This window comes from Sinocyclocheilus grahami, unplaced genomic scaffold (genome assembly GCF_001515645.1).
Source record: "Sinocyclocheilus grahami isolate Dianchi unplaced genomic scaffold, SAMN03320097.WGS_v1.1 scaffold259.1, whole genome shotgun sequence".
In the NCBI taxonomy this organism is placed as follows: Eukaryota; Metazoa; Chordata; class Actinopteri; order Cypriniformes; family Cyprinidae; genus Sinocyclocheilus; species Sinocyclocheilus grahami.
In genome coordinates this window covers 1,435,647-1,461,799 of record NW_015505438.1, presented here as the reverse complement: position 1 = coordinate 1,461,799, position 26,153 = coordinate 1,435,647, and the positions used below count along the sequence as shown (strand labels likewise).

The 26,153-nt window shown below is 37.0% G+C and overlaps 2 protein-coding genes across 5 annotated transcripts in view; both read right to left on the bottom strand.

Moving 5' to 3' along the window:
• Positions 1-301: 301 nt before the first annotated feature.
• Positions 302-13,669, bottom strand: LOC107598985 (choline/ethanolaminephosphotransferase 1-like). Its single transcript, XM_016290464.1, has 10 exons — positions 13,450-13,669; positions 13,265-13,334; positions 9,335-9,742; positions 7,708-7,855; positions 3,701-3,842; positions 3,391-3,475; positions 3,049-3,180; positions 2,409-2,567; positions 2,004-2,129; positions 302-696 (listed from the first exon to the last, which is right to left on the bottom strand). The coding sequence occupies exons 3-10, from the start codon at positions 9,683-9,685 to the stop codon at positions 559-561; spliced, it is 1,281 nt and encodes a 426-aa protein (XP_016145950.1). The 5' UTR covers positions 9,686-9,742; positions 13,265-13,334; positions 13,450-13,669; the 3' UTR covers positions 302-558.
• A 1,769-nt stretch (positions 13,670-15,438) lies between these two features.
• The window catches only part of LOC107598984 (kinesin-like protein KIF2A), a 20,314-nt gene continuing 9,599 nt past the window's right edge, over positions 15,439-26,153 (bottom strand). For 2 of the 4 annotated variants that reach the window (XM_016290460.1, XM_016290461.1), the window contains exons 10-21: positions 25,250-25,340; positions 25,041-25,104; positions 24,863-24,954; positions 24,513-24,655; positions 21,518-21,722; positions 21,293-21,403; positions 21,128-21,195; positions 20,810-20,893; positions 18,229-18,379; positions 16,854-16,955; positions 16,536-16,671; positions 15,439-16,448 (exon numbers count right to left, since the gene is read on the bottom strand). In XM_016290460.1, the coding sequence (XP_016145946.1) occupies positions 16,363-16,448; positions 16,536-16,671; positions 16,854-16,955; positions 18,229-18,379; positions 20,810-20,893; positions 21,128-21,195; positions 21,293-21,403; positions 21,518-21,722; positions 24,513-24,655; positions 24,863-24,954; positions 25,041-25,104; positions 25,250-25,340 (1,333 nt within the window). In that variant the 3' untranslated portion in view covers positions 15,439-16,362. Of the gene's footprint in view, positions 16,449-16,535; positions 16,672-16,853; positions 16,956-18,228; positions 18,380-20,571; positions 20,894-21,127; positions 21,196-21,292; positions 21,404-21,517; positions 21,723-24,512; positions 24,656-24,862; positions 24,955-25,040; positions 25,105-25,249; positions 25,341-26,153 lie in introns of those variants that run through there. The other 2 variants (XM_016290462.1, XM_016290463.1) reach the window with 2 other exon arrangements.

Sequence of the window (26,153 nt, the reverse complement as noted above, 5' to 3'; positions counted from 1 at the left end):
CAGCCATTTAGGCTCGGTCTCTGTGAGCTGTGTTTTACATTCACTGAAATGCGTGACCTACTGGAGGTGTTTGTGGGAGAGGGGATGCGAAGTTAGTGGTGATTTCCGCTATCTGCCTGAACTCTGGATGGAGACGGAGGCTGGATGCTGAACACACGGATGTTTAAGTGTGCGGCGATCTGGTTACAGACACTCACGCAGTACCGCACCAGATCGAACGCTGACAGCACCTACAGACAGAAAGGAAAAAGCTAAAGTTTTAAAAATTTAAAAGCAGCAAATTGCATGAGCCTCATAGTTGTGGCCTCTGTGGCAAATCTTTCTATGGCAAACAAAATTGGTCATCTAACAACAAAATACTGACAACTGAATGCCGTTCTAACCGTTTGATGTATATCCTATTTAATATTCCCTTTCGTCCTTCAAATATCCTCGCTCTTCATTATGAGAACAAAGTTCATAACTGCAGCCATTTAGGCTCGGTCTCTGTGAGCTGTGTTTTACATTCACTGAAATGCGTGACCTACTGGAGGTGTTTGTGGGAGAGGGGATGCGAAGTTAGTGGTGATTTCCGCTGTCTGCCTGAACTCTGGATGGAGACGGAGGCTGGATGCTGAACACACGGATGTTTAAGTGTGCGGCGATCTGGTTACAGACACTCACGCAGTACCGCACCAGATCGAACGCTGACAGCACCTACAGACAGAAAGGAAAAAGCTAAAGTTTTAAAAATTTAAAAGCAGCAAATTGCATGAGCCTTTTTTTTTTTAAGAGGTATGCTTTTTTGGGTTAAATAAAGGTGAAGATCATGCACTGTGTACAGTTAAAAAAGTTAAGATCTACACTTTTATACAGCTTGTCCCCTTCTGATTATAATATTAGTTAAGGTGTCTAGAACCAAAAACAGTCATCATTTATTTTTTCCACCCTCTCTCTGACCCTTAGAGCTATATGCTACTGTAACTTTAAGACTTCTATACTTCTGATATGATAAACAAGTATCTTCTCGTGATACGAGTAATAAGGAGATGAATACTAAATAGATGAATGGTGAAATGTTAAAGTCAATGTGAAACCCCATTCACAATGCATTTTACTTCTGTTGTCAGACATATTTCAAGGCGAAACAGGATGTTCAGTGAAAAAATAAAAAATAAATTGGACATACATACCTATGGAGGTCTGTTTCCGCCAATGAATAAAAAATTAAAAAGGCAATTGCGACTTTACATCTTGCAATTCTAACTTTTTTCACAGAATTGCATGATATAAACTCGCAATTGCGAGTTATAAAGTCAGAATTGTGGGATATAAAGTTGCAATTGCATGTTTCAGATTTTTTTATTAAGAGTTTAAATCAGGCAATTCTGACGTTTTTCTAGCGACTGCGAATTAATAACTCGCAATTATGATTTTTTTTTTTTTCAGAATTGTGAATTTCTATCATGCAATTCTGACTTTGTAACTCACAATTATGAATTTACATTTCACATTTCTGACTTTATAAATCGCAATTGTGAGTTTATATCACACAATTCTGAAAAAAAAAAAAGAAAAAAAAAAAAGAATTTAGATAAAAAGTTGCAATATTTTATTTTCATTCAATGGTGGAAACGGGCTTCCATACCTCAACGTGTTTGTTAAAATAGTGTAAATAGATCTAAGTTGTTTCAGGGGAAGAGCAGGTTATTATATTATAGATTTCTTTTTCAATTTGAAATCATGTGTGTAATTGCGCATATTATGACCAGGAAAGTTTATCAAGAATGTAAATCGTGGCAATTCTGATATCATGTTGACTTGAATGTGCTTGCAATTGTGACGTCACGACAATGAGGGTTTCTGAATGACCTTTGTTTCAACTTAGTTTCAATAACTAGTCTCAGCTGACCGTGTAAGAAGCCATGCGATGTGAAAATCAAAGCATATCTACATACTACACGGAGCTCTTTATTTCAAAAGAGCAAGGAAAATCCATGTTTTCAGACAGATGTTACACGTACCAGAGCGACCCACAGAAGACAGTACTCATTGATGAAACTGTTGAAGTACTGGTTCAGAAACAGCAGCGCTGGTCCGGTGAAGGCCAGGTCGTTACGATGCATTTCACTCTTTGTCATATGAGCAACCTAGAAAACAAAGCAGATGTGACTGTAGTGACATTTACATTAACTGATGCTAATGCGGTTTGGCTATGACAGATGTCTAACTACAGACAACAATGTTTAGTATTTATATCAAAATATGCATAAAATCTTACCAACAACATATTTATGCTTGCATGCAAGCCATAATTCTTCCTACCAGCCAACAGTATTCATACAGAATGTGTTAGAAGCCGTTTATTTTAGTACTTATTTAGTGAAGCTGAAATAAATACAGTATAATGATGTCCTTCAGGATCTTACCACCAGTCTGTTGGTGAGTTTGGCTGAGACGCATCCAAACGCCAAGATGTAGAGACAGGGATGTCTCTCGAATAGCTGCACTGATGACTTCTTATAGATCATTAGAGCAAGTGTGATTACCACTCCTATATGGAAGGATGGAGACAAAACGCTTGTTCCCTAATAAAAGAAGAAAAACAGTTGTGTGATTAATTTAGAGAGACATAGTAACAAGATTTGTTTTGATAATTAGTTCACATCATGTATGTTTAACAATGCATATGTCTGATCCATACTAGATGAACAAATGTCTGATACATACTACATAAACTTTCACAGCAGATTTCGGTCACTCATTTCACAAACAAAGATATTTTATACTTAACATGCTTTAGCTGAAATTATTTATATATATATATAGATATATATATATATAAAACATTTAGGTCGCTCCAGTTGACTTGAGTAAACTAATTTTAAACAATTTTATTTCAATTAAAAAAGTAGTTTACTTTTAGAATTAAAAATACATTAAATAACACAAAATTATGAATTTTTACATCTAAGCAATGAACGACAGTGTTTGTCACTGTGCATTTTAGTTTCATTTTCATTTCTGTTTAGTGGTGCAGAAATCACCCACACTTTAGTTTTAACTTACCGCAATAGTAGATCCATTTTTGCCCATTCCGCCTGTAAATATAACCCGGAAATAGTTTGTGCAGGAGAAAATGGCACCCAGAAGAGTGCAAAGGGCCGGTATTATTTTAATCTGGATATTTATCACAGGGATCTGAAAGATTGAAAATAAATCTCTCATATCCTGTTCCCAGTCATCACATATATGAGTGCTTTTCATTGGGATTCTGCATTTCACTGAACACATGAAACATGCAAGAGAATCAAATTTCCTGACTGACCATGATATGCAGATTTAACATGTTGAACATATGGTCTAATCATATGACCAAAATATGAAAGAATTAAGATTGATTTAAATTACCACAGATTGCCAAAAAGCTGTTCCTCCAATGGCAGCCAGTAAGTACATGATTATAATGAAGATTTGAACCTCAGTCACATCAATTCTGCACAAGCAAAAAAGTGATTAAAGGATTAAATAAAACTAGTTAATTATTAATCTCGCTCAATTCTTGCTTTTCCTGTTCTTCCTGTAGTCCTTTATCTACAGTACAACAGTTGTCTGAAAGCTGCTGGTTTCCCATGAACAGAACGTTCAAATATAATTTCTGTGTACTGAACGTGAAGTACAGGTGCCATTTATTATGATTAAGAGGAGAGTTTTTACTCACATGCCAAAGCGCAGCGTTCCAGAAACATACGTCTGCCAGTGGGCACAATAAAACATGAAGATGCCCACAAAACAACAGAAAAACATCCAGTCAGGGTGAGTGCCCAGCTGCACTGCTATACAGGTGCCCAGGACCACAAACACTGCATCAGAGAAAGACACAAATCAACATATATATATACACATTTTACACACACATTTTTTTATCTGCACTGCTATGTCTGTACAGTATATAGTGCATTATTTAAAGAGGTTATATGATGCTGCTAAAAAGAACATTATTTTCAGAGAAAGACACAAATCAACGTGTTTATGCGGTTTAAAGTTCAAAAAACACATTATTTTCCACATACTGTACATTATTGTTTCTCCTCTATGCCCTGCCTTTCTGAAACACGTAGATTTTTACGAAGCTCATCGTCCTGAAAAAGCGAGGTGTGCTCTGATTGGCCAGCTATCCAGTGCGTTGTGATTGGCCGAATACTTCAAGCATGTGACGGAAATGTTACGCCCCTCACCATACTGTGATGCCGTCTCCTGGCCGGAGCGGCGAGACAAAAACTTTAAAACCCATTATAAACGAGGCATTTGTTGCATCCAGTGGGGACATAATTACGGATTATAATGACTTATACTGTCTTTTTACGCGCTGCGTTGCATCGCGCCACGTAAACATAAAACCATGTCTGCATTTGTGATCGGAGAAATGACAAACAACAAGTGCTACTCTACACTGCTCAAAACTCACGTTTGAATCATCAGTGGCAAATCCTTTAAATATAAAAATGTACTTACAGACTGTGAGACAGAACAACCAGCATTGTAGTCTACTCTACCAGGATCAGGAAACAGTCCTCCATAAAATGTGCTGCACACATCTGAATATTTGGGTTGAACTGTTCTGGAACAGTGTTGTAAATACAACTTAACCACTGATTTCTAGTTGTGTCCTTCCAAAAGAGCCGAAAAGAGGCTAGAGTGAGCGGAGGCTTGCGGCAACCACATGTGACGACCCCGGGCTGGACTCCACTTCGTCCACGGTGAAAGTCGATCTGGCGATCCACAGCGCGAAGTTGATGTATTTCCTCAGCAACCAGCACGGATCAGCTCTAGACATGACGAAGCGGATATCGTCCTCTTTTGGAAGACCAAACAAAGTAGTTTCGCTTTCACAATGAAACACACGGCAGCAACAATACTACAGCGAGAATAAAAGTTACGCCTTCTTTCTTTGCGTGAACATTTGGGCGGCGTTATGCAAATCTTCCCACATAGTGAGGTAGACGTGGGGGCGTGTTAGAACGAGCCGTTTTAGGTAGGCGTGGCTGACTCTGAACTTTTATAAAGAATATCTCTTTGGATTTGAGACTTTAGTCTTTGCAACTTTACAGATCTTCTTTATGCACCAAGAGCTTGTAACACTCCAACGAGAAAGGAAAAATTTTAATCGCATCATATGACCTCTTTAATTTTTAGTTTTTCTTATATTAGTGTTATATTCCATTTCTACTGTGTCATTCCTATGTATGTCTGCACTATGTCTGTACTTTCTTCTGCACTGGAAGCTCTTGTCGTCAAGTCAAAAGTCTAAACTATTTTTACACAATATTTTTAAAAATAGAACACCAGTCCTCGTTAATTCTAGTAAGAAATACATTATAATATAAAAATAAATATTTGTAATATTATAATAGAATAGCTTTATATAAGAGACACATTTTTTATACAATTTTTTGGTTTTTAAGCCCAGTGTGTCTAGAATTTTGGGCTTCAGCCAATATAATTTATCATATGTTTATATTGATAGATAATACATTTTGATCTATACATCTCTACTCAAATGTACACTACCAGTCAAAAGTTTTTGAAAAGTAAGATTTTTTATGTTTTTTAAAGAATTCTCTTCTGCTCACCAAGCCTGCATTTATTTGATCCAAAATACAGCAAAAGCAGTAATATTATGAAATATTTTTTTACTCTTGAAAATAACTGCTTTCTATTTTAATATAATTTAAAATGTAATTTATTCCTGTGATCAAAGCTAAATTTTCAGCATCATTACTTCAGTCTTCTGTGTCACATGATAAGTTGATGTATTTCCTCAGCAACCAGCACGGATCAGCTCTAGACATGACGAAGCGGATATCGTCCTCTTTTGGAAGACCAAACAAAGTAGTTTCGCTTTCACAATGAAACACACGGCAGCAACAATACTACAGCGAGAATAAAAGTTACGCCTTCTTTCTTTGCGTGAACATTTGGGCGGCGTTATGCAAATCTTCCCACATAGTGAGGTAGACGTGGGGGCGTGTTAGAACGAGCCGTTTTAGGTAGGCGTGGCTGACTCTGAACTTTTATAAAGAATATCTCTTTGGATTTGAGACTTTAGTCTTTGCAACTTTACAGATCTTCTTTATGCACCAAGAGCTTGTAACACTCCAACGAGAAAGGAAAAATTTTAATCGCATCATATGACCTCTTTAATTTTTAGTTTTTCTTATATTAGTGTTATATTCCATTTCTACTGTGTCATTCCTATGTATGTCTGCACTATGTCTGTACTTTCTTCTGCACTGGAAGCTCTTGTCGTCAAGTCAAAAGTCTAAACTATTTTTACACAATATTTTTAAAAATAGAACACCAGTCCTCGTTAATTCTAGTAAGAAATACATTATAATATAAAAATAAATATTTGTAATATTATAATAGAATAGCTTTATATAAGAGACACATTTTTTATACAATTTTTTGGTTTTTAAGCCCAGTGTGTCTAGAATTTTGGGCTTCAGCCAATATAATTTATCATATGTTTATATTGATAGATAATACATTTTGATCTATACATCTCTACTCAAATGTACACTACCAGTCAAAAGTTTTTGAAAAGTAAGATTTTTTATGTTTTTTAAAGAATTCTCTTCTGCTCACCAAGCCTGCATTTATTTGATCCAAAATACAGCAAAAGCAGTAATATTATGAAATATTTTTTTACTCTTGAAAATAACTGCTTTCTATTTTAATATAATTTAAAATGTAATTTATTCCTGTGATCAAAGCTAAATTTTCAGCATCATTACTTCAGTCTTCTGTGTCACATGATCCTTGAAGTCATTCTAATATGCTAATTTGCTGCTCAAGAAACTTATTACTACATTTTGTTCAGGATTCTTTGATGAATAGAAAGATCCAAAGATCAGCATTTATCTGAAATAAAAAGATTTTGTAACATTATATAATATACCAGGGGTCTCCAACCCTGCTCCTGCAGATTTCAGCTCCAACCTCTATCAAACACACCTGAAGCAGCTAATCAAGGTGTTCAGGGCTACTTGATAATTACAGACAGGTGTGTTGGAGCAGGGTTAGGACTGAAGTCTGCAGGATGGTAGCTCTCTAGGAGCAGGGTTGGAGATCCTTAAACTACACCATTCAAAAGCCTGGAGTCAGTTTTTTGGAAAATAAATTATAGAAATTAATACTTTTATCTGGCAAGGATGCATTAAATAGATCAAAAGTGATGATAAAGATATTTATCATGTTAAAAAAGATCTCTATTTCAGATAAATGCTGTTCTTCTGAACTTTCTATTCATCAAAGAAACCTGAAAAAAATTCTACTCCGCTGTTTTCAACATAATAATAACAAATGTTTTTTGAGCAGCAAAATAGAATATTAGAATGATTTCTGAAGGATCATGTGACTGGAGTAATGATGCTAAAAATTCAGCTTTGAAATCACAGGAATAAATTACATTTTAAAATATATTAAAATAGAAAGCAGTTATTTTAAATAGTAAAAATATTTCATAACATTACTGCTTTTGCTGCATTTTGGATCAAATAAATGCACGCTTGGTGAGCAGAAGAGAATTCTTAAAAAAAAAAAAACATTAATCTTTAGAGCTCAATCTTTTAGATGAATTTAATAATAAAGTAATAAAACATAGTGCCATGGATCTAAGTGTAATATAGTAGCTGACTGTATTTGCATACACAAACGTGAGCAGACCTGTAGAGAGGGAGTCACAGCCATGGTCAAAGAGCTCTCCAAGTGGTGTGCTGCTGTTGGTCCTTCGTGCCTGCTTTCCATCTATGGCATCCAATGATTGATAGATGAACAGACCCAAAGCACAGGCCAAGTATGCCCACGTTGGTGCCTGAAAAAGATAAAACAGGCTTAAATTTTGGTCCACTTTGATGCTTCACACTGCACCAATGACTAACATGCAACTTCATACTTACTGCCACAAAGGTGGATATGAATGCGTTCTTTTATCTCTATAAGCCTTATTGTGGCTACAAATGGTACGGGGAGAGAGAGGGTGTTGTATTGCAGACTTGAACGATGTAGATGTTTTCCATAACAGCAGGAATCATAAGACCGTTATAGCTGATAAACACAGGCTGTAACAGCTGACAGAACAAGCCGTGTCTGACAATACACAGTGTCTTATTGCACTGTTTAAACAGACCACAGCAATTATCTCCTCAGGAGAGCTCAGAATATACTAAATTATGGCCTTCATAGACTATATGCAAGGCAGGGTAAAAAAGAACAGCCAAGAATTTACTGCAATTGCAACCAAATAATTATAGTTGCACTTAGACCGATATTAAAATCAGCAAAAAAGACCACATCCTACTGCATAAGTTAAACGAAACTGATATTAAAGTTGACAAAAGATCATGTCCTAGTGGTCACTGCTACAACTGAACTAAATCTAAACCCGATACATAAATCAACAAAAAAGACAGTGTTCGAATGGTGACCAATGTAACAGCTGTTAAATATTTAATAATCAAATAAAACTGATTTTAAATCATCAAAAAGTTCATGTTCTAATGGTGACCACTGTAATAGCTACTAAACAATCATAATTAGATTAAAAATGTATCTTAAATCTGATTAATTAAAAGTAATCAACAACAACAAAAAAGTATGATACTCTGATATTATATACATAAAATGTACTAAACTGATATTAAAACCAACAAAAAACAAAGATGACCACTGCAATAACTATTAACACTAAAACTAAACAAAAAAAACTATTAAAATCAACAACAAAATCTTCTAATGGTGACCACTGCAACAGCTGTTAAATATTCATAATTAAAATATAACTGATTAAAATCAACAAAAAAATACCAGATAACTACTGTAAAAGCTACTTAGTAATCATAAATTGACTGAACTGATATTAAAAGCAACAACAACAAAAAACATCCTAATAGTGGTCACTGCAAAAGCTACTAAATATTCGATTAAAACTGATAATAAAATCAACAAAAGGAAAATATCTTGATAATGACCACTGCAACCGCTGTTTAATTCTAAATATTCATAATTACATTAAAACCGATATTAAAATCAGCAAAAATTACCAAGACCTAATGTAACCAGTAACCAGTGTAACTGCTGCTAAATAATAAGAACTACACTAAAACTGATATTAAAATAATGAATAATAATTAAAATAACTGCTAAATATTTTTCTCATCACATTTTGCATGGACATTATTTTGAATCTGCACTATACCACTGTTAGCAAGTGAAAAAAAAATGAATTAGGGTTTGTAGCTGATCTGTTTAAACCAGTAATGGAATCTACTGAAGCAGTGGAAGTGCACAATACCTGTTCGGTGGCAGTAGGGCAGTAGTATACCAGTATCAGAGTACTGATAATATTAGTAGCGAGTCCCACTATGGTGATGAGGTTCGGCGCCATCCAGAGAGGCACTTTGCTCACCAGCCAGCACCAGAATCCCTGCATGAAGGGCTCCAGGAGGGACTGTCCCGCACTGCTGTACCGATGCTCCTCCAGCCTTTTGAGCTGCTGCCGGGACAGACGGGCTACGGGAAGCTCCATCAGCTTGGCCAGGAGACCGGGGCCCTCTTCCACACCTGGTGCATTCAGGTCACGAGCCACGGAGAAATTGTTGTCTGAATCGGGCCGAGCCCGGACAGGTCTCTTGTGTGAGCTCATGCTTCTCTGCGTGGGTGTGGTGAGCGTTGAATCCACAATGAGATTATGGGATTAGATCTACGGGAGCAAATACAGTGGCATGCATAAATTATTTTTGAACAAATGGAAGAACTCTGACACTACTGAAAAACTGGAATTTATAATTAACAAAGTTTGTGTGAGGTGGTGTAATAGTTACTTAGTTAACTGCTATTTAGTAAATGATTTCTATACGCTACAGTCAAGCTACACTACAGTCTGGGACAATCAACAAGCTAAATGTATTTCTCAAGGACAACAGAGAATTTTAAAGATCAAATGGGACGAGGACTGATTTCTCCCACTAAAACAAAATTAGCCGTATATTCTATTTGAATTCAATTATAATCAATAGCGCATATGCATATACACTGATATAAAAGTGAATTCATTTAAATTTGAAAATTAAATTACATTTTAAATTAAAATTACAGGCTATGAATATTTCATTATAATGTAGCAGATGTTCTATCAGCGCTTTAATACTTTAAAGGGGTCATATGATGCGATTTCAAGTTGTCCTTTCTCTTTGGAGTGTTACAAGCTGATTGTGCATAGATGAGATCCCTGAAGTTGCAAAGACTAAAGTCTCAAAACCAATGAGATATTCTTTATCAAAGTTAAGACTCTGCCACGCCCCCCTAAAACGGCTCGTTCTAACACGCCCCCACATATCTACCTCACTATGTGGAAATATTAGCATAATGCGGCCCAAATGTGCACGCAAAGAAAGAAGGCGTGGTTTCAATAACCGCAGTTAGTGTTGAAGCAGCATGTCAGGGAGACGCTGTGTGTTTCTAGGCGAAAGCAAAAGCACTTTATTTGGCCTTCCGAAAGTAGATGCATTTAGGAATCTTTAAGATTACTTACAACAGAACAGCAATGCATTTTATGGACGACCGTTTCGTGAGCCTAGGAGAGGAGGTAATTCTGACTTTGCTATGACAATCTGGCGCTTCTGAATCAGCTACTGTTTTGTTATTAATTTAAGTATTTGCTATTGACTGTTCATTAAAACTTCATTTTAATTTAATATTTTTTCATTTTAATTTTTTTTAAATTGTATAAAAATTATTGGAAGAATATTCAATTATAGTATAGCAGATGTTCTACTGGTGGTTTTATACTTTATTTGATGCCTTTTAAAACCAGTTAAACTCTGCGGACCCGAATACGGGTCCAAAGTCACGTTAAAAATGTGTATGCTTCATTTACATAGCCTTCCTTATATGGTATCAGCCCATATATGGGTTCATTTGAAAGCTTGGAGTGTCTTCTTTACATAGAATACCATTCCTTTTGGTTTTTATATTCATAAAGCAGTAAAATTAAGCTTAGAAATGTATTCGTCCCACACACGATTTTCCGCCTAACCATTGCAAACTTTTTTTACGAAGAATGTGTATTTGATATATTTTTCACAATAAAGTTGTCATATATCACAAGAAAGCTCTCATTCTCAGGAATTTGACGATGTAGATTATTTCATTGTGTGACAATCATAGATCGAATTATCTTCAATTGAATTGCGATGTAAAAAAAAAAAAAAAAAATAATAATAATTTTTATATTTATAAACTCTATATTATCTTTTAGATTAGGATCTCTTCTTTCAAACAAGACCATTTTCACGTTTCTGCGTGCTTCCATCGGTGAGATATTCGCGTTCTGTCCAGGTAACAGAATCCAGCGCGTCAGGAGATAATGGCTCTCCATCTCATTCCAGCACGCATGGAGCCCTTCTGATGTTATAGAGATCTGCGGTCAGTTCTGGGCTGCAATTGGTCAGATTATATGTCACTCAGATCGGCCATTACAGACTCTGTGAACTCTGACACCGCTGCGTCACCACGGTGGGCAAGAGAGAGGGGGGTCTCCATCCGGTCGGTCAGCCAGTGGTCTCTGGCCGTTGTAGTTCGTGAATGCGAGAATTGGAGGCTTTTCTCCGCCACGGAAGAGTTGGAGCGAACGCGACTCTGCTCATATTAGTCTATGATTATCAAATTACAAGTTATATATGATGAAGAACGGTCAGCGGCGCCGTGGAGAGGAATGGGCGCACGTCTGGGGAGACTTTAGGAGCGATTCTGCTGAAACACTGTTTGCTGACAGAAAAGTACAGTACATTATGCATTTCAGTAAGTATACAGTAAATATAGATGTATTATTACAGTGTGGTGTAGATGAGCTAACATATGTTTGTTTGACGCTGTGAATGTAGAATGTAGCTGCATGCTAGCGAATTAGTTCAGCTCTGGACTACGGAGGCAAGCCAAGCTGGATGCAGGATGAGAGAGAGATGCTGTGCTCAACTGATGCTGAGGTGAGAGATGCTGTGATCACTATCCCAATACAGAATGCATATAAATGGAATGATATAAAGCTGGAGGATATGGATTCTATTTTAGATTGTTATAGACCAGATATATTTTATAATGTAGACAGTCTTGAGCATCCTGAAAGAATTAAACTGAGTGTAGAAATCACAATATGACAAGTTTGGTCCAATTCGCTTGTGCCATTTTGTATATTACTACTTAGAAAAACATAAAAATGAAACATAATTCAATAAATAATCAATTAAAGTGCTTATGGCACAGAGTACAATAGGATTGTGGGGTTAATGTGTTTTATAAAGCCTGTTTTTGCAAGGGAAACTCACCATGACACATTTCGATGCAGAATTGGACATTTTCAATCGCTTCACAAATAATGTTCTAACTCCTGTTTAGAAGCTGTTATTTGAAAGATTCTTTTTTCCTGGTACTTTTTGGCATCTAGTGGCATCAAACAAAGTAAATTGCAGAGAGTTGAGCCTAACAGAACCTGAATTACAGAATTTCAAAAAAATGTATTGATTTAAAACTCCAAAAGCGCCTATGGTTTTTTTGTGTTTATAGTAATATTTGAAAAGTATATGATGTTATTTATAAAGAATTACACTCATATTTTGTAGTTCAAAGGGTTTTCTTTACAATGAAACCATTTTTTTGTTCATTTCCTCCATTGTATGTGTGTAGAGCAAACATTTGAATTTGAGTATGTTAAATTTAGGCGAAAACACCAAAAAACGCCCTGAGCTTAAGTGGTTTTAATATATTTTAATAAAATTATAAGCAAATATATATATATATTATATACATTTACATACTTTATATAAATGTATACGTTGATGCCTTTTAAAATACTTTGCTCTGTCTTCGACCTCAGCTTAAAGATTTTGTCAACTTTAATGAGTACAGTATATAGTTGATCTCACAGCTATAAAACAAAGAGAACATTCTTTTTTTGTAATTTAATAGGGTCTTCAGTATCATTTTATTTTAGGCACAACAAATAACGACGTGACATTTATTTTTTACAACTATAATTATATTAAACACATTTTAGAGGAGGTGTGATCAACAGTACCTTTGTTTACCCACCACCCTAAAATACACCTGACAGTACAGGAAGAGGCCAGTTACAGGACAGAAAGATACGAGAACGATGCATTGGGATCTAATAAAACCAAGCCCTTAAACTATGACATTGATCTGCTGTGTTTTATGAGGTACTCACCAGTTAACTCTATTTATAAGATTATCAACAGCCCATTAAATCTGGAGGATGACGTCAGCTTGATAGAGATCTGTCAAACGTGTCAGACAAGATGATAAATGTGATATAACGTTACCTGTACAATTTTAATTAAGCAGCGTGATTAATGAAGAGTTGGGTTGTGATCAATAGAATAGTAACGTTACCGGTTTACGTGGTGAAGATGTCTTTCTCCCCGCAGCATTACACCGGAGATGCCAAAAGTTGAATTCTTAAATTAGTTATAAATAAATTAAAAGAAATGCCGGGACGAAGAAACGTCCACGGCAACGGAGAACACGCTTAGGTGAAGGATGGTTAACCGACAGCAGGGTAAACGGCGTGGATGAGATGCGGAGGCGCGAAAAGCGCTTCAACAACGCAACGACAACGCCTTCCGGAAGTCGGCATTTCAAAATAAAACCAAGCGATTAAATGTTTTTTTTTTTAAAACATATATATATACATAGTAATATAAATATATATATTTTTTTTACATTAATCAGATGTGTTAATTTTTTCAAATCCAATTATTTACATTTTGAATAATAATGAACAGTCGTTCATTACACCCCGGTGTCCTGGTCAAACTGCCTCCACTGGCCCTTGTCAATAATCCCCATCCACTTGATAGGCTCTCTCTCTCTCTCTCCTCTCCACCTGTAGCTGGTGTGTGGTGAGCGCACTGGCGCCGCTGTCCTGTGGCTGCCGTCGCATCATTCAGGTGGATGCTGCACACTGGTGGTGGTTGAGGAGAGCCCCTCGTATGATTATAAAGCGCTTTGGGTGTACAGCAATACACAATAAAGCGCTATATAAATGCCTCATTCATTCATTAGTACTGCAATAAAAAAACAGATGACATGGTTTCTCATGAATTTTAGCAATGTGTACAAAATCTATAGATTGAAATTAAATTATTAATAATAATAAAATTTGACGGTACGTCTAGAAGTTTTGTTTAGGGCTTTTACTTATGTTTATACTGCCGTAATTGTTTTATTTGTTTATTTATCCAACCCCCTTTTTTTCTTCCTTAACGGGACCGAATTGTGAGTAAACTGCGCCCCCTACGACAATAACTTTGAAACTGCATCGACTCAAACCGGTATTAAAGGGGTCATATGATGCTGCTAAAAAGAACATTATTTTGTGTATTTGGTGTAGTGAAATGTGTTTATGCGGTTTAAAGTTAAAAAAACACATTATTTTCCACATACTGTACATTATTGTTTCTCCTCTATGCCCCGCCTTTCTGAAACACAAAGCTCATCGGTCTGAAAAGCGAGGTGTGCTGTGATTGGCCAGCTATCAAGTGCACTGTGATTGGCCGAATATCTCAAGCGTGTGACGGAAGTGTAACTCCCCTTACCATACTGTTGATGCCGTGTCCGGCCAGAGCGACGAGACAAAAACATTAAAACCCATTACAAACGCATTATGCAAATCTTCTCACATAGTGACGTAGACATGTGGGGGCGTGTTAGAACGAGCCGTTTTAGGTAGGTGTGGCTGACTCTTAACTTTTATAAAGAATATCTCTTTGGATTTGAGACTTTAGTCTTTGCAACTTTACAGATCTTCTTTATGCACCAAGAGCTTGTAACACTCCAAAGAGAAAGGAAAAATTGAAATCGCATCATATGACCCCTTTAAAGTCAGCATACGACTTCAGTGTAGTTGCTTGAATAAGTTCTACTTTAAAAAAATGTATATCTACGATATAAAATATCAAAGAGAAGTATTTTTACTTCAGGTATGAAGAGTCCCGTGTTATTTTAGTATCAATTAGATATTTATACAAAAAAATTTTATTATGTTGAATTAGACATCTTCATATTTTTGTTTTAATTTTAGTTATAGTAATTGTTTTTGTCATTTGTATTAGGTTTTATGTCTATATAGTTTTTATTAATTTGTATTTCATTTTCAGTTTGTTATGTTGGTACATGTAGAAAAAGTTAACTGTAATGTCCTCGGAAGAGTCAAACTTATTCAACTTTTATACTTAAAGTCTCAACCTCTTGGACAAAATCAACGCAATCTTTAAATAAAACTCTCCTCTATTTTTACAAACATAAGAAATCACAATTTCGGTACTCTTTAAACAGGAATTTAAAAAAATTTAAGTCAGGAAACAGGATAAAAAGGCAGAATTTTGTTGAATCATTCTTTATTTGGCAACCACTGAATTGAGAGGTGCCAACACTGAAAACCTCAGCAGCAGATAAGTGGTATTCCCTATTTGTTATGAGAATCTTGCTGAAAGTTATAACATTGTACAAATTTTAATAGGAGATGTGAGAATGTTGGGAAGTTTTAAAAGCAAAACACTAAGTTGGTGGACTGTTAACTTCCTTTCCACAAGGAAACATGATATGGCACGAAAGCATTTTACAGATGAACAGATGAGAGAGAGACGGCAAAGAGAATATCATGTGGAAAAGTGACAGCGGTCATTGATAAACCAACAAAACTAACTGCTGACAATTCTCACATTCATTTACATAACCTCAAGATTTTCTCCCAGCGCATTTTATGCTTCTTCGAGAACTTCTTTAACTTCATCTATTAAGCCTTCAAGAAGTGAAACAGAGTAAAATGCTGTAACAGCCAATCAACAGAAACATACACCGTGCCAAGTACGGTAAACGGACCCCCAAAAAACAAGGTTATTAAAGTGCAGATGAACCAAGTCAGTCATGCTAGGAACGGAGTGATAAACTGTTGCAGGGTGTTCATGCATACAATTTAGAACAACTTCGAAAGAAGGATTTCAGTGGTACAACAACAAAAAAAAAACATGCGAGTATCAACTGATACAAGTCTGTACCCTTAACCTACAATGAAAAAGTAAATAAATAAAATCGATTCTAATAAAAAAATTCTAAAGCTTTTCTCAGAATCATTCAGGGGTTTTAATGATCAGAAAAATCCCCTTATTTTATCCTCTGCTGATTTGTAAGAGAATTACCCAACGCTTTATTTCACATGTGAAAGTAGGAAAGGTTTCTTCAGAATACTATCAAGAAGCCTACAGGACTCTTGTGTTTGCCGTTTCTCCACGAGCGTGTTCCAGGCTACAGCGCACGGGGCCGCTTGGGGTTAATCTGCTTGCTGGCTTGTTCCTCCTCTTGGAGAGCAGAACGGAATGACCTCACTTTATCTGATAATACGAGCAGACACACGTCCATTAATAATCATTCCATCAGAGGAAAACTGAAAGGAAAGAACATTCTAGAGAATGCTTTACCTCTGAGCTCAATAAGAATCTCAATCTTCTGGTCGAGAATCTGCTCCAGCTGAGAAGAGTAGGAGTCCACGTCGTAGTCCACCTCCTCAGTCATCTCCAGGAGAACCTTCTCATCCTCAAGCCACCTGATAGACTCCTGTCAGCACATATAGTGTGAACATCATCATTAGCAATTCCCTTTTTCAGTTTTGGGACTGAACCGTATCTGAGTACAAACGAAAGTAAAGAGTTCAGAACAAGGAAGCACAACAAACCAAACGCTGACGTCAACTGGACTAAAAAGCTCTAGTGTGAAAGGGACCTCAGAGGAATAAACACCTGAAACACAGCCCTGTGGTCTTCCAGAACCTGCTCCTCCATCTCCACCAGCTGAGACACTGCCTCGTGGAACGTGAAGAGCTGAGGGGAGACTTCCTCTTCCTGTCAATATTCAAACATAAGCTTTTATCCTACCTACATTAAAAAGTCTTAATGGTGTTTGGTCCATAATATCTTGAGACAACAAATCGATTGCCTGCCTAATTTTCCTGTTTATGGTTTCAGCCTTATGCTTATAAATGATATGCAATATATAAAGCATGAATACACTGATAACAAAAAATAAAGCCTTTATAGGCACATACAGTTGAGGTCAAAAGTTTACATGCAGAATCTGCAAAATGTTAATTATTTTACCAAAATAAGAGGGATCATACAAAACGCACGTTATTGTTTATTTAGTACTGTCCTGAATAAGATATTTCACATAAAAGATGTTTACATATAGTCCACAAGAGAAAATAATAGTTGAATTTATAAAAACGTTTCTTAAACTCAATGATCCACAGCAGTTTTTTTTGTTTTGTTTTTTTGTGATAGCTGTTCATGAGTCCCTTGTTTGTCCTGATCAGTTTAACTGCCTGCTGTTCTTCAGAAAAACCCTTCAGGTCCCACAAATTCTTTGGTTTTCCAGTATTTTTGTGTATTTGAACCCTTTCCAACAATGACTATGATTTTGAGATCCATCTTTTCACACTGAGGACAACTGAGAGACGCAACTATTACAGAAGGTTCAAATGGTCACTGATGCTCCAGAAGGAAAAACCATGCATTAAGAGCCACTTTTTGAATTTGAAGATCAGGCTAAATTTAACTTATTTTGTCTTCTGGGAAACCTGTAACTATCTTCTGTAGCATCTGAAGGGCAGTACTAAATGAAAAAAATATGATATTTAGGCAAAAAAAGAACAATGTACACATCTCCATTCTGTTCAAAAGTTCAAAATGCATGGTTTTTCCTTCTGGAGCATTGGTGAGCATTTGAACATCTTTTATGTGAAATATCGTATTCAGGTCAGTACTAAATAAACAATAGCATGCATTTTGTATGATCCCTCTTATTTTGGTAAAATAACATTTAGCAGATTCTGAAAGGGAGGGGATGTAAACTTTTGACCTCAACTGTATAAATATATGAATCTGCACAGAAAACAAAAAGGTATAATTAGTTGGAAAACTAGGAGGGTTTTTCTTTCTTTCCTTTTCTTTTTTAAAATTAATACTTAATATTTAGCAAGGATGTATTAAATTTATCAAGTGACATTTATAATCTAATTCATGTAAACAGTAACAGACACAAATTACACTTCTAAAACGTATCATCATGCATGCATTTTTAAAGCAGAGGAAGTACTAGGAACAGATGTCTTTTTACATTCTGTTCACAGAGCAGTTTGAGGTCATCTCTCTGAGGGGAGTTGCCCAAATCCCATTCCTCATCCATGATGTCCAGCTGGTTGATGGGGTTGACATTAGGGCGGACTCCCTCTGTCACAGCATTGGGATCCACAGTCAGCTCCTTCACTCTAAATACACAGATTGACAGCATTTATGATGTTTTTAGAGCAATCATGCTGACCGAAATGACACCATGCACAGGTCACAGGACTCAACTGGGGAGATGCTTGTTTTGGCTGCGACACGGCATACTCCTACCTTATTTTTAAAACAGAACCTTACATTATTTCAAAAACGTTTTATGCTTTTAATAAGCATTTTAAGACAAAATCAAGAGCAGTTTGTTTTTTAATACAAAAAAATATATACAGACATCAGAATTCCCATAGGTGCAGTTGGGCATATAAATTGCAGGAATTTGTGCAGCTAACGCAACTGTTTATGGTGTCATCTCATTTTTATTAATTGAGTACAGTGTTTATGTGTATTAATATTCATATTATGAAATATTTCTATATTATATATTAAGGAGAAGGACAACAGCACCACAGCTATGCCAAGACATTCCCAGGGTTAGAGAAATGAAATGACAGCAGATCAGAGGGGAAATGAAAAATGTTTACACCAAAAGCACAGCCATTAGTGTGAGACGTGAGTGCAGCCAATGTTTCTAATAAATTGAAACAGACTGTGGTTATACAGTGGGGAAAAAAAGTATTTAGTCAGCCACCAATTGTGCAAGTTCTCCCACTTAAAAAGATGAGAGAGGCCTGTAATTTTCATCATAGGTATACCTCAACTATGAGAGACAAAATGAGGAAAAAAAATCCAGAAAATCACATTGTAGGATTTTTAAAGAATTTATTTGCAAATTATGGTGGAAAATAAGTATTTGGTCAATAACAAAATTTCATCTCAATACTTTGTTATATACCCTTTGTTGGCAATGACAGAGGTCAAACGTTTTCTGTAAGTCTTCACACATATACTTGCTGGTATTTTGGCCCATTCCTCCATGCAGATCTCCTCTAGAGCAGTAATGTTTTGGGGCTGTCGCTGGGCAACACGGATTTTCAACTCCCTCCAAAGATTTTCTATGGGGTTGAGATCTGGAGACTGGCTAGGCCACTCCAGGACCTTGAAATGCTTCTTACGAAGCCACTCCTTCGTTGCCCGGGTGGTGTGTTTGGGATCATTGTCATGCTGAAAGACCCAGCCATGTTTCATCTTCAATGCCCTTGCTGATGGAAGGAGGTTTTCACTCAAAATCTCACGATACATGGCCCCATTCATTCTTTCGTTTACACGGATCAGTCGTCCTGGTCCCTTTGCAGAAAAACAGCCCCAAAGCATGATGTTTCCACCCCCATGCTTCACAGTAGGTATGGTGTTCTTTGGATGCAACTCAGCATTCTTTCTCCTCCAACCACGACAAGTTGAGTTTTTACCAAAAAGTTCTATTTTGGTTTCATGTGCCCATATGACATTCTCCCAATCCTCTTCTGGGTCATCCAAATGCTCTCTAGCAAACTTCAGATGGGCCTGGACATGTACTGGCTTAAGCAGGGGGACACGTCTGGCACTGCAGGATTTGAGTCCCTGGTGGCGCAGTGTGTTACTGATGGTAGCCTTTGTTTCTTTGGTCCCAGCTCTCTGCAGGTCATTCACTAGGTCCTCCCGTGTGGTTCTGGGATTTTTGCTCAGTTCTTGTGATCATTTTGACCCCACGGGGTGAGATCTTGCGTGGAGCCCCATATCGAGGGAGATTATCAGTGGTCTTGTGTGTCTTCCATTTTCTAATAATTGCTCCCACAGTTGATTTCTTCACACCAAGCTGCTTACCTATTGCAGATTCAGTCTTCCCAGCCTGATGCAGGTCTACAATTTTGTTTCTGGTGTCCTTTGACAGCTCTTTGGTCTTGGCCATGGTGGAGTTTGGAGTGTGACTGTTTGAGGTTGTGGACAGGTGTCTTTTATACTGACAGCGAGTTCAAACAGATGCCATTAATACAGGTAACGAGTGGAGGACAGAGGAGCCTCTTAAAGAAGAAGTTACAGGTCTGTGAGAGCCAGAAATCTTGCTTGTTTGTAGGTGACCAAATACTTATTTTACCGAGGAATTTACCAATTAATTCTTTAAAAATCCTACAATGTGATTTTCTGGATTTTTTTTTCTCATTTTGTCTCTCATAGTTGAGGTATACCTATGATGAAAATTACAGGCCTCTCTCATCTTTTTAAGTGGGAGAACTTGCGCAATTGGTGGCTGACTAAATACTTTTTTGCCCCACTGTATATATTGCAGTGCATGTGTATTTCCATGCATTGGTTGCAAGCCAATGCGGGATGTTGGTTGTCTACTGAGCAGTGCTGGGGAAGCTACATTGAAACTGATTGCCAAGCTATAATGTAAAAACATTTTTGAAAAGAGTTTGGTTACTATTACGCTACTGAAATATGTTAGTAACTTGTATTACTAGTTTTAGTTAGTCCCCAACACTGCTGCAGTGTATCTGACTAAGAATAAGGTGGGAAGCTGCATAGACATGTGCTCATACTCATAGGTAGGAGAGGGTTCAGAGCGACTTCCTCCCCCCTGAGAGAAGGGGATGTCAGAGGGGCTAATCCCAAACTCCTTTACTCTGAAGACAGTCAAGACAGAACAGAGAAAAACAGCAAGACAGAGAGAAGAGCACAGCCAATCAGGAGAGATGTATAATTATGACAAGACTTTTTCCCTTTGGCTCTAGCTTGTCAAGACATTGGTAAATACAACAACTTGATTGAGATTGCCTTAAACAGTTAGAAGCAACATTGGCAAGAGTTCTACTCAACTTCTGTTTTCATAAATGCACAACAGAGTGCCATGTCCTTACCTGTTGGCATATCTCAGAGTGTTCAGCGTGTTCTCACAGGAAGCCATGCCAGGAGAAATGGTGGCGATCTGATCAGACAGAAGTCACAATTAGAGCTGTGCAAACAGGCAAAAGTAAACTTAGCTAAATCCCAAAGTTCAAGAAGGATAGCTTAATCAAACTTACCATGCATGTCCTGGAGTTCTCGCCAATGAATGAGTCTCTGAGGACCTGTGTGAGCTTGCTCGCTCTGAATGGGGTATGAGGCTTATTACGGCCCAGAGCCCTGATACACTCCTAATACATGGGACATGCAAGATCACAGTGATTTACTAGGCAATTTCAAAATGACACTTCATAACCAAATGGTTGCTGACCCCTGCTCTTAGGTGGTATTTTTAAGGTGCTGACCTTCAGAGCCAAAAGACTCTTGTTGATTTCGGCTCCCTCTAAACGAGTCTGCCGATCAGCGCTGGACGTGTCCGCTCCACGTTCGTTACCCGCCAGATCAATGAGTGAGAATTTGCCATGCATCTTGCCCTTCCTTCGTAGAATGATTTGGAAGACGGCATGGCTACGGGATGAGTGGGCATTGGCTGAGGTCTGACCTGAGGTCCTAAAATGGAAGATAAGAAGGTGAAATTTAAGTCAGGAGTGTCTGACTTATGTACCAAGACATTGAGTGGACTAATTACAGATCATCAAAGATCATGAATTGTTAAAGGGTTAGTTCACCCCAAAATTCTGCCATTAATTACTCACCCTCATGTCGTTCCAAGCCCGCAAGACCTTCGTTCATCTTCGGAACACAAATTAAGATATTTTGATGAAATCTGAGAGCTCTCTGATCCTCCATAGACAGCAAGGATACTATCACGATCAACGCACAGAAACGTAGCAAGGACCAGGGTTCATATACAGAAACTGCAAAATTAAATTCCAGGACTTTCACAGACTTTTCTAGCACTACTTTTTTGGTTTTCAAGGACTAAAATCAGAGATAACAATATCGTTATTATCTTTCAAATTCTAATAAATAAACAAATAAAACAAAATGGTACAAATAACGTGCAACACATGCAAAGAATGCAATGACTGTGGCAACTTTAACATTTGAAAGGATAGTATGCCAAAGTTATCAATTTCCTTATTCAAAGTGATGTTTTTTTCATGAATATATGATTAACCTGAAGAGTAAAAGCTTCATCATGCGCAAATTATGAGCTATATCACGTTCATGGACACTAGGGGTGTGACAATACATTTAGCTCACGAGATGAGACAAAATACAGATACTAGGTTCACTAGAACGAGACAATATTTTAATACTATTTTTAAGAAATTTTCAATGGCAAAAAAAATAATGTAGTTGCATTTTGAAATATTTTAACTAATCTAGAGCCATAACTAACAATTATTTTGGTAATCAAGTAATCTACTGATTATTTTGACAATTGAGTAATCTGATATTTTTTTAGTAATAAATTATATATTTTTTTATTCGAACCAATAATAATTGGTTCAAATAAAGTATCAGAACCATATAACCACATGGTTTTATTGAACAACACTGTTAAAATACATAAAGTAACATGCCTATACATAATATGAAAATAACCAACTTAAGTACATTAAAGGGGTCCTATTATGCTTTTTCACTTTTTTAACTTTAGTTAGTCAGTAATGTTGCTGTTTGAGCATAAAAAGATCTGCGAAGTTACAAAGCTCAAAGTCCAATTCAAAAGGAGATATTTTATTTATATCACTTTTCAAAAACTACAACGAAAGACTCGTTTGGACTACAACGCATATTTTCCGAGATTTGTGATATCACAAATATTGAGGAATGGGATGAGACCTGGTTGAGCTGCACTAGAGAAGGCAACGAGTGTTATCACTATGTCAGAGACAAGCTAGCTTTCCCAAGGCAGACGAACTTAAGAGTGCTTACAATCATCCGGGTTTAAATCATGCTCAAATTGATTTGATTTTGACTCAATAGTTACACTGAAGCTGGCAGGCGGCTATGGTAAGGGGCGTGACATTTCCCAACCAGCCGCCGAGTAGTGCCAATCACAACACACACTGGCCCAGCTAACCAATCACAGCACATTTAGTATTTCAGAAGGCGGGCCTTCATTTGATACAGGAACTATTCCGAGCCGTTCATGCCAGACTGGGTAGAGAGGTGTTATGAGAGCCTGATCTAGTACATCCACAAAACAAAATCAAGACTTTGTAAAAGAGCATAATAGGACCCCTTTAAGTATTATAACATATACCTGCAGAGGGTGCCAACAGCCTGGTGATGTTTCACTTTACAAATTTATCCATATAATTTCAATATTTGGTCACATGCAAACTCAAGAGCGAGGGTTTAAACTTTTATTTTGAAATCGCCGATGTACAACAAATCACATACAGAAATACGTTGATGTATTCTCCTGTGTTGGCATAGGTTTCTATCTGATTTACGTTATAAATCTAGTGAGATAACTTGCACTGTTTTCCCAGATAAACGTTAAGCAACCCAAACTCACAGCATATGCAGAGGAAGAGTTTGTGGAACGAGCGGCTGAGATGGAGACGCGCTCCACGCTTGTAAATGATGACAGTGAAACACAAAGCACGTCAGACTATATATGCATTCCCAAACGAAACCCAAACAATCAGCACATGCAATAAAAGACAGAACAATATAATGCAAGCACTATCAAAGGTTTTACCACAAACTCAACTTTATACTGATATCGTGAGACCGATTTGCACCTCAAGGAGAAATATCACGAGATCTTTTGCACTCCCGAAAGCTAGGCGAAATGGCTCTGTATTTATATCAGACGCACAGCATCGTTAATTTTGCGAGAAAATATTGTTTTTATGGTAAACAAATGAACACCAATTTCGTAATCAACATAATCGCCGTTGTTTACGTTCAATAGAAAGCGTGCGCATGCTGAACGTAAACAATGCTGATTACGTTCTGGGGTACTCTCCAAAATGGCGTTAGACGGTAACTCGGGGAGAAGAATTGCTGAATAAATTATGTTATTATTGTTTTCTTTGCGTACAAAAAGTATTCTCGTAGCTTCGTAAAATTACGGTTGAACTCCTTATGTCTCATGGACTATTTTACTGTTGTCCTTGCTACGTTTCTGTGCCTTGATCGTGGTAGTATCCTTGCTGTCTATGGAGGGTCAGAGAGCTCTCAGATTTCATCAAAAATATCTTAATTTGTGTTCCGTAGATGAACGAAGGTCTTATGGGTTTGGAACGACATGAGGGCGAGTAATTAATGATAGAATTTTCATTTTTTGGGTGTACTAACTTTTTAAGGAAAAGATACAGCAGCAAACAACTAGAGCAATATTCAGTGAACATGATTGTTTTACCCATCAAGTTTTACCTGCAACTGTTCCCTATTTCAATGAGTTTGAGGACATCCTCAGTGCATCTGACCTCACACTCCTGAAGCCCAACCACCTGGACCTGCTGCTTTCCATCTTCTAACACACGTAACTTAGCCTTACGATTCAACAGATCAAATACCTAAAGAAAAAAAGACTTTGAAAGACTTGTCCTATTTTTAAAATATGCTTTAGTTTGTCACAACCATTAGTCATCAATTTTCTAAAACATTCCTGATAATGGGTTTCAAATCAATCAATGGATGTGTACAATGTGTACAATTCTTCAAATAGTATTCTCAACACATTTTGGATTAACAAAAAATGAATGTAACTAAGAGCCACTTGCCTTTCCACTGTAAATTTCAAAGAAAGTTGCGTAAACCTGAAGATCCAGCTTCTTATAGTTTGGTTTCTTCAGCATGAGAAAAACATCTCGAGCTGTTTGTGTAAAACATGCACATGAATGAGTTTGCTTGAAAGAAAAAGACTGAAGAAATTACAGGACCAAAAAAAACATCAATTACCAGCTAATGCATAGATTCCTTTTGAACAATCCTGGTTCTTTCCTGAAAAATCTCCACCCATGGTCTAAAACACAAACCAATCAATGAGATTTATTTATATGAATATAAATAAAAAAATTAAGTTGTGGCCATTATCAGTACAAAAACTAGTAAACTGTTCAAACTGTAATAAAAAAAAATCTCAATTGTATAAAATAAATGCTTCTTACATGAGTTTTTCCACTTCCTGTTTGGCCATAAGCAAAGCATGTGGCCATTCCTCTATCAAAGATGGTTTCCACAAGGGGTCTTGCAGTAAACCTGTGAAGAAAACAGTTAAAGGGGTCATATGATGCAATTTCAAGTTTTCCTTTCTCTTTGGCGTGTTACAAGCTGATTGTGCATAGATAAGATCACTGAAGTTGCAAAGACTAAAGTCTCAAAACCAAAGAGATATACTTTATCAAAGTTAAGACTCTGCCACGCCCCCCTAAAACAGCTCGTTCTAACACACCCCCACATATCTACCTCACTATGTGGAAATATTTGCATAATGTGGCCCAAATGTGCACGCAAAGAAAGAAGGCGTGGTTTCAGTAACACAGTTAGTGTTGAAGCAGCATGTCAGGGAGACGCTGTGTGTTTCTAAGCGAAAGCAAAAGCACTTTATTTGGCCTTCCGAAAGTAGATGCATTTAGGAATCTTTAAGATTACTTACTGTTCAAATGCGGAGTTTTGCGCATCGTGTGTGTGTGCGCGCATTTGAACAGTCAATAGCAAATACTTAAACTAATAACAAAACAGTAGCTGATTCAGAAGCGCCAGATTGTCATAGCAAAGTCAGAATTTCCTCCTCTCCTAGGTTCACGAAACGGTCATCCATAAAATGCATTGCTGTTCTGTTGTAAGTAATCTTAAAGATTCCTAAATGCATCTACTTTCGGAAGGCCAAATAAAGTGCTTTTGCTTTCGCCTTGAAACACACAGCATCTCTCTGACATGCTGCTTCAACACTAACTGTGTTGTTACTGTAACACCAAATGTGTCGAGAGAGAGAGAGAAAGAGAGAGAGAGCGCGAGAGAGAGAGAGAGAGAGAGCGCGCGAGAGAGAGAGAGAGAGAGAGAGAGAGAGAG

What these genes read in the sequence shown, in the direction of transcription:
- LOC107598985 (XM_016290464.1), bottom strand. Translation starts at nt 9,685, where the DNA reads ATGAGCTCACACAAGAGACCTGTCCGGGCTCGGCCCGATTCAGACAAC. An exon ending in GCCCTACTGCCACCGAACAG is followed by an intron (nt 7,856 to 9,334) that starts GTATTGTGCACT and finishes TATCTTTTTCAG; the next exon opens with GCACCAACGTGGGCATACTT. An exon ending in GTCTTCTGTGGGTCGCTCTG is followed by an intron (nt 697 to 2,003) that starts GTACGTGTAACA and finishes TTCTGTCTGTAG; the next exon opens with GTGCTGTCAGCGTTCGATCT.